The 8,426-nt window shown below is 44.8% G+C and overlaps 1 protein-coding gene across 3 annotated transcripts in view; it reads right to left on the bottom strand.

The window, feature by feature from the left end:
- Wdr53 (WD repeat domain 53) overlaps positions 1-8,004 on the bottom strand; it is a 12,934-nt gene extending 4,930 nt beyond the window's left edge. The window contains exon 1 of one of the 3 annotated variants that reach the window (XM_013019472.1): positions 7,918-8,004. In XM_013019472.1, the coding sequence (XP_012874926.1) occupies positions 7,918-7,961 (44 nt within the window). In that variant the 5' untranslated portion in view covers positions 7,962-8,004. Of the gene's footprint in view, positions 1-2,751; positions 2,773-7,878 lie in introns of those variants that run through there. The other 2 variants (XM_013019473.1, XM_013019474.1) reach the window with 2 other exon arrangements.
- Between the last annotated feature and the right edge of the window lie 422 nt (positions 8,005-8,426).

The following is an 8,426-nucleotide window of genomic DNA, read 5'->3' as shown; positions in this document are numbered from 1 at the left end:
GCTGGGAAGGTGGCTCAGTGGTAGAGCGCTTGCCTTGCATGCATGAGGCCCTGGGTTCGATTCCTCAGCACCACATAAGCAAAAAAGAAAAAAGGTGGAAGTGGCGCTGTGGCTTAAGTGATAGAGTGCTAGCCTTGAGCTGAAGAGCTGAGGGACAGCACCCAGGCCCAGAGTTCAGGCCCCACGACCAGACCCTCCCCACCCCCCAAAAATCTTAAAATAATCACTCAAATAAAAGACATTTAAAGACCAAAATCTACAAAAACCTAGTTGAAGCTGGGTGCCAGTGGCTCATGCCTATAATCCTAGCTACTCAGGAGGCTGAGATCTAAGGATCACAGTTCAAAGTATTTCTAGTAGGTCCTAGCTACACAGGAGGTTGAGATCTGAGGATCATGGTTCAAAGCCAGCCCGGGCAGGAAAGTCCTTGAGACTCTATCTCCAATAAGCCACTAGTAAATCGGAAGTGGAGCTGTGGCTCTAGCGGTAGAGTGCTTGCCTTGAGCTGAAGAGCTGAGGAGCTGAGGGACAGCGCCCAAGCCCAGAGTTTGAGCCCCACGACAGACAAAATAAATAAATAAATAAATAATCTGTGAGACTCTTTATCTCCAATAAACTACCCAAAAAAAGCTGGAAATAGAGTTGTGGTAGAGTGCTAGCCTTGAGCAAAAGAAGTTCAGAGATAGCACTCAAGCCCCAGGACTGACAACAAGCAAACAAACAGAAAAAAACATCCAAAACCCAAAAATCCCAACCAACCAACCAAACAACAAAAAAAGCCCAGGGCTGAAAATGTGGTTTAGTGTTAAGTGCTTGCTTAGCATGTATGAAGCCCTGGGTTCCATTCCTCAGTACCACATGAACAGAAAAAGCAGAAGTGGCTCTGTGGCTTCAAGTGGTAGAGTGCTACCCTTTAGCAAAAGCTCAGGGACAGTGCCCAGGCCCTGAGTTCAAGCCCCAGGACTGGCAAAAAACAAAAAACCCAAACCCTAGTTGGACACGGGATTGTGATACATTGGCTAACACATTCTGCAAAGGCTTTCCTTGCCACCAGAGGCCCAGGTAAGCCTACTTCTCTAGTCTTTGGTGTGAGACTCACTTAAGTTTATAAACACTAGTCAAACTCTGGTGGCTTACACCTGTAATCTTAGCTATTCTGGAGGCTGATATCTGAGGATTGCAGTTTAAAGCCAGCCTGGGCAGAAAAGTCTGTGAGACTCTTATCTCCAATTAACCACCAGAAAACTAGAAGTGGTACTGTGGCTCAAGTGGTAGAGTGCTTGCCTTGAACTGAAGAGCTTAGGGAGTGCCCAGGCCCTGAGTTCAAGCCTCAGGACGGACAAAAAAAAAGGAAAAAAGGTTGCACATTAATCAGATTAGACCTTTCATCTGGATAATGTTTCAGAGAATGAGCTCTGTGCTAGATTCTCCAGGCTTATATTAGTTGGATGACTGAGCAAGTTGTTGAACTTCTCTAAGCTCACTTCTTCAAGAGGGTAATAGAAACACCCCTATTTTATGGGATCACTGAGAGATTTAAATAATATATGTAAAACACATATAATTGTCCTATTGCATAGTGACTGTTCAATAACTATTCCTAAGATTCCTCTTCTATTTTATTAGGTGTATCAAAATGATATCATATATACACCACATGAGCTTTCCCCCTCTGCCTCAGTACTGGGGCTTCAATTTAGGTTCATGTGCTTGCTAGCTGCCTAGTACCTACCACTTGAGTCACGCCCTTAGTACCTACCACTTGAGTCACGCCCCTAGCCTAACCCCAAGAGTTTCAAAATGTCTTTCCCAATAGCACTTCCTGGACTAGCAGCAATCAGCAACACCGAGGATGTGTTAGAAGTATAAATTGTTGTATCTTACCTAAAATCTGATTCTGAACCTCTTGTAGTGTGTGTGGGGGGGGGGGTTCTAAGCAATGTGTTAATCCTAATGTGTGCTAGAACTTCAGAGCTGTATTGTATTAATGATCATCTGGGGAATTGGTTAAAAACACAGACCTTTGGGTCTTACCACCAGAGACTTACTCAGTAAGTTAAGTAAGTTTAGTTTTAAAAAACAACCCTTCTAATTAGTTTTTGTTTCCAGATAATAAAGCTGTCTCAGTGGTAGAACAGGTCAACCATGTACAAAAATGCACAACAGCTTGAGTTGTATTACTAGCAACAACAAAAACTTACCCGAATTTATCAAAAAGGTTAAACAGTTTGCTTGGGTCTTAAGATTTGTTCACGAGATTGAATCTAAAGGTTTCCCAAGTTTAAATAATGAATATTTTATTCTAACAACTCCACTTGACCATAGTTTTGTGATCATTCCTTCAAAGAACAGAAATGGACTAAAAGCTACTGATAATTCATTACTGGTTTTAACGGTATTCACATATTTTAATCACATATTTAACATCATCTATTTGCAACTATACAATAATATTAATAAGCAAAATTTAGATTCCTGCTCCCCTAAAAGCCCCAGATACATTCAATGAAGTTGCCACACAATATTGGCCTGTCCCAACTGCTTATTGGTCAGCAGAAAAAGGGATATCAAGAAAATAATATAACTTCAATGGCCAGATGAGGTGAGGCAAACATCAATCTGGACACTTTTTCCCCCTTTTTTTCTTTTTCCTCCTCCTTTTTCTTTTCTTTTAATCTGGATAAATTCAAAATTTCATTTCACAACAAAAGGAAAAATTTAGCAAGAAAAAATTGAGTTCAGGTAAGATACCTGAATTTTTAGTTCATGATATTGTGATAAATTTCTTAATTCTGTTTGAAAAAAAAATAAATCTGACAATGCCAGGTGCTGGTGGCTCACTCCTGTAATCCTAGCTATTCAGGACGCTGAGATCTGAGGATCAGGGTTCGAAGCTAGCCTAGCTAGAAAGTCTGTGAGACTCTTATCTCCAATTAGCCACAGAAAACAGGAAGAGGTGCTATGGCTCAAAGTGGTACAGTGCTAGCCTTGAGTGAAAAAGCCCATGGACAACACCCAGAGTTCAAGCCCTACAACCTACAAAAATTAAAAAAAAAAATGACAATGTATCTAGTTTTTACTCTCAATACAAAACTGCTTCTCTGCGCTGGTGGCTCATGCCTGAAATCCTAGCAGCCTGGGCAGAGAAGTCAGTGAGACTATCTCCAATTAACCAGTGTGGAAGTGTCACTGAAGTAGTATAATACCAACCTTGAGCAAAAAAATCTAAGTAAGAGCAAGAGGCCCTGAGTTCAAGCCCCAGTACTCACTCACTCTCTCTCTCTCACACACACACATACACACAGAAATACTTATGTATTGTCTCCCACCCACCACCCACCCCTGGTACCAGTAGTTCCTTAGCTTTTTCACTCATGTCTGGGACTCTACCATAGGCTTGAGCTACACAGCACCACTCATCAAGGAGAGAGGAGGAAGGGACAGAGAGCAGACTGAACCTCAAAAATCCATATACCAGATTGGGCACCAGTGGCTCATGCCTGTAATCCTAGCTATTCAGAAGGCTGAGATCTAAACATTGAAGTTCGAGGAGCTGGGAAGGTAGCTCAGTGGTAGAGTACTTACCTCACATGCATGAGATCCTGAGTTCAATTCCTCAGTACCACATAAACAGAAAAGCCAGAAGTGGCGCTGTGGCTCAAGTGGTAGAGTGCTCACCTTGAGCTGAAGAGCTGAGGGACAGCGCCCAGGCCCAGATTTCAAGCCCCACAACCAACAACAACAACAAAAGACCGAAGTTCGAAGTTCAAAGCCAGCAGGGCAGGAAAAGTCCATGAGACTCTCATCTCTAAAAAACTCAGAAAAAGCTGAAAGTGGTGCTGTGGGACAGAGCCTAGCCTCTTAAGTTCAAGCCTCATAACCTATAACAACAACAACAACAAAATCTATATATCAACATTTTTTTTGGCCAATCATGGGGCCTGAACTCTGGGCCTGGTCACTGTCCCTCAGCTCTTCAGCTCAAGGTTAGTGCTCTACCACTAGAGCCATAGTACCACTTCTGGCCTTTTCCTTTTTGTTTATGTGGTGCGGAGGAATCGAACCCAGGGCCTCATGCATGCAAGGCAAGCGCGCTACCACTGAGCCACCTTCCCAGCCCTCAACTTTTTTTTTTTGGCCAGTTATGGGGCTTGAACTAAGGGCCTGGGCACACTGTCCCTATAAGGCCCTGAGTACAAGCCCCAGTGCTGGCACAAAAAATGTGTTAAACAAGCCAGGATTGGTGGCACATTACTATAATACTAGCCCTTGGGAGGCTGAGGCAGGCAGATTTCAAGTTCAAGGCTATCTTGGGCACAATAGTAAGTTTGAAGCCAGTCTGGGCTACATAGCAAAACCATCTCAAGGATTGAAAAAAAATATATATATATTTTTTTGGTCCGGTAGTGGGGCCTGAACTCTGGGCCTGAGCGCTGTCCCTCAGCTCTTCAGCTCAAGGCTAGCGCTCTACCACTTGAGCCACAGCGCCACTTCTGGCTTTTTTCATTTTGCTTATGTGGTGCTGAGGAATTGAACCCAGGGCCTCATGCATGCAAGGCAAGCACTCTACCACTGAGCCACCTTCCCAGCCCCTTGAAAAATATTTTAAACAAAGTTTTGTGCTAGAATGGTACTGAAGAAAATGTACTTAAATTTAAGTTGAATAACGATTTCTTAGAAGTGAGTTGTCAAGTCACTGTTTTTGTTTTCCTATTACTTGGACAGAAAGCCTAGCAAAAATAGGGTAAGTGCCAGTATCCCCACATTTACACACGAAGTCAACAAGCTTCTCTTTTCCTGTACAGTAGCCTAAAGGGCCAAGCATAGCAATTAATCATATGCTACTATAAATTACTTTAATTAGATAATAGATTCCTTTTAACACCTAATGAGATCAAGGAGTGGATGAAGGCAGGTGGGGTATTCTGAGAACATTTTTTGAGAGGGTGGAGCCTCATGGGTGGCAGTTTTGAAAAGCTGGAAGGCAGAATGAGGGTCCTGATCATGGGGGAGGTGGCCAGGGGAGGAAGGTGTTGATGAAATAAAAGATTTGTAAAAAGAAAATGAGGGAGGGGCTGGGAAGGTGCCTCAGTAGTAGAGTGCTTGCCTTGCATGCATAAGGCCTTGGGTTCCATTCCTCAGCACCACATAAGCAGAAAAAAGCCAGAAATACGGTGGCTCAAGTGGTAGAGCACTAGCGAGCTGAAGAGCTGAGGGACAGCGCCCAGCCCAGAGCTCAGGCCCATGACCAACAAAAAAGAAAGAAAGAAAGAAGGAAGAGAAAAGAAAGAAGAAAGAAAAGAAAGAAAGAGAAAGAAAGAAAATAGAAAAGAAAGGAAAGAAAGAAAAGAAAGAAAGGAGAAGAAAAGAAAATGAGGGAGTGGTAAAGGTAGTCTTTGGTCAACTTTGAAATTTTATCTAGACCACCTGTGAGACAGTATGTTACAGAAGTCGCCTCCTTGATGGGGCTAAACAACAGAATTATTGCATGGGAGATTTCAAAGGCTCTAGGTAGGTGTGTGTGCGTGTGCGTGTGTGTGTGTGTGTTACTGGGGTTTGAAATCAGGGCTTTAGGTGTGTGTGTGTGTGTGTGTTACTGGGGTTTGAAATCAGGGCCTCAAACTTGCTTGATCTGCTTGACTGGAGTTTCTATCAGTCATGCCTACAGTCCAGCTTTTTGCTGGTTATTTTGGAGACGGAATCTCATGGGCTTTTCTACCCTGGCTGGCTTTGAACCTCGATCCTCCAGGCCTTTCTCCTTAGTGGCTAGGATTATAGCATGAAATACAGGTATCTGGTTCCACTTTTGTGAGAGACAGAAGATAAAGGACAAAGTATTTAATAACTGATTTTAACACTCATCTAGTCGTATCTCCACTTAGCCATTTGGGTTTTTCAAGTGTCCAGATTCTATTAAATTATTAACATATGTAATAATATCTATTATATATACATTCTGTTAAATTATTATTTTCTATTAGCATACATTCACAAGGGATTTCACTGAATTTTCCAACACAAAAACAAACGCATTCCAATCAATCCCTCCCCATTGCTCTCCTTTACCCTCCCCCCTTCGTTATACAATTTTCATACTTGCTGAAAATCCATTTCAACAATATCCATCCTCTCCCAACCATGTTAGTCCAACTCCTTCTCACTAGTATCCTCCCCAGCAGATAGTTTCTCTTTCTTCTCTCCCAGTCACTTACTGACCAACAGCATTCTCTGAGGTTTTTTATGCTATCTTCATAAACTCTCTCTTTTTAAGAGATAGGGTCTATTTTGTCCAAACTGGTCTTGAACTCTTGGGATAAAGGCATCCTCCCCCCTTAGTCTTTCAAGTAGCTGGGACCATAGATATCTGGTGCCATGGTGCCTTGCCTGTGACTTTCAAGCTGATTGGCTGATTGTTCTGTATGGTTCTTTCTCAGATGGACAATGTAAAAGAAACCTGTCTTTCCAAGTTTCAACATTGATTCAACATTTAGAAAGCTTGAGATCAGTACAGGCCAGACTCCAGTGGTTCCTGCCTGTAATTCTAGCTAGGCCACGCCCATAATACTAGCAACTCAGGAGGCTGAGATCTGAGGATCATGATTCAAAGCCAGTCCAGGCAAGAAACTCCGTGACCATGAGACTCCAATTAACTACCAGAAAACCAGAAGTGGTGTTGTGGCTCAAATGGTAGAGCACTCACCTTGAGCTGAAGTGCTCAGGAACAGCACCCAGGCCCAGAGTTCAAGCCCCACAACTGACAAAAACCAAACCTAAGAAAGAAAGCTGAGATCTGACAATTGAAGTTTGAAGCCAACTGGAGCAGAGAAGTCTGAGAGACTCTAAACTAAGGAAGAATGGAAAGCCCTAAGTTCTAACTCCTGTACTGGCACTATAGTCAACTTGTCTTCCTAAGTTTGGGCTTTCTAAAGTTGGTCTTCAAATGGAAAACTGAGTACCAACCAAAACGACTGAAAGACCGTGGCACGGATATTGATGAGAATGTAAAGAATTTAGGTTACTAAGCTTGGTGAAAAAGGCTTCTGGGAGAAGGGATGGGCAAGTAGAAAACAGGTCACCACATCAGAATAAGGAAGTAGTTGTTTGTTTTTTACTAGAGAACAAGGAAAGGATTACACCTTGCCAAATTTTTTTGTTCAGGCAAGACTTCTTAGTACATAAAGATTGCAAGACACTGGATTGACTGAGATCTGTGAGCCCTATTATAATTACTTCAGAGTTGCCTTAAGAGTTACTTAAAAACCGCGTAAAGGACCTACTATAATGTTTAGCTACGTCGTGGCTATTGTTATTCTTTTTTGAAGTGTTTCTTCAAAGGCTGTCAAACTTCGGAGGCCCCCTCAGAAAACGCAGTATGAGTAAATAATGCTGAAATTCTTTTGCTTCCAAGAAACCATCCCCAATTCCAATCTCCATGTCACGGTCTAACCGAATCAAAGCACATTGCCTCAATCTGCCCTCCTAAGCAATGGATCTGAGAACACTACATTTTGATCCCAAGACATGGGATTTAATTAGTACTCAGTACATGGAAGTTATCGAAACTTTTGGGCGACAGGTATTAGAGGGGATTCGGCCACGTTACTTTTCAAACTCAGGCTGGGACAGAGTTCTGATAACCACCTGTAATTGGGGGGGGGGCTAAGAGGCCTGACCAGGAAAAGGCTACCCAGCTGGCCAAGTACAGAGCCGATGCCACTCAAACCGGAGGAGATACAATCAGCTGGCAAGGAAAGGAAGTTTCATGCGTTAAGTTGGAAACAGAAGCAGGAATCAAGGGCACAGGGAAGCTTCATAGGAAAAGGAGCCCAGGAGAGTCGACGCGGGGCCGCTAGACGAAAAAAAAAGAGGAAAAAGTACCGGAGGGTAGCTCAGAACACACCAGCACCCACCGCAAACCTGCGCTTCCCGTTCCCCTCCTCGGCGCCCGGTGATGACCTCATTCACAGTCCAATCTTGTCAAGCACTCAGGCGCGGGGCGCCACAGCCGAAGAGTCACATCCGGGGCCAAGAGGAACCGCGCGTGATCTGAGCATGCGCCCTAGCTTTCGCCCGCACTCGCATGGCGGAGCCCGGGGCGCGCCGCGGGGAGGCCCGCCGAATCGGGCGGTTCCGGCGGCGCCCGCGCTGAGCTGCGGGGGAGGGGACAGGGACGCTCGTGCAACCGGTGCGTCTGCCCTCAGTGAGGCGGGGCGCGCAGCGGACGCCCCGGGCAGGGGCGGGAGTGGCGGTGGCGCCGGTGCCTGACACTGAAAGGGGCGGTGAGCGAGCTGCTCCGGTCTGGAGGCTCGGCTCGGCCTCCTGCGCCAGGACGGAGGGAAACGGCAGAGGCGGCGGCCCTCGGGCCGGCTGGTGAAGTGATGGCGGCGCCGGGCCCGGGGGCTGGGGCAGCCTCGGGCGGCGCTGGT

Source organism: Dipodomys ordii, unplaced genomic scaffold (assembly GCF_000151885.1).
Source record: "Dipodomys ordii isolate 6190 unplaced genomic scaffold, Dord_2.0 Scaffold45, whole genome shotgun sequence".
In the NCBI taxonomy this organism is placed as follows: Eukaryota; Metazoa; Chordata; class Mammalia; order Rodentia; family Heteromyidae; genus Dipodomys; species Dipodomys ordii.
This window is presented reverse-complemented; position numbering and strand designations above follow the sequence as displayed.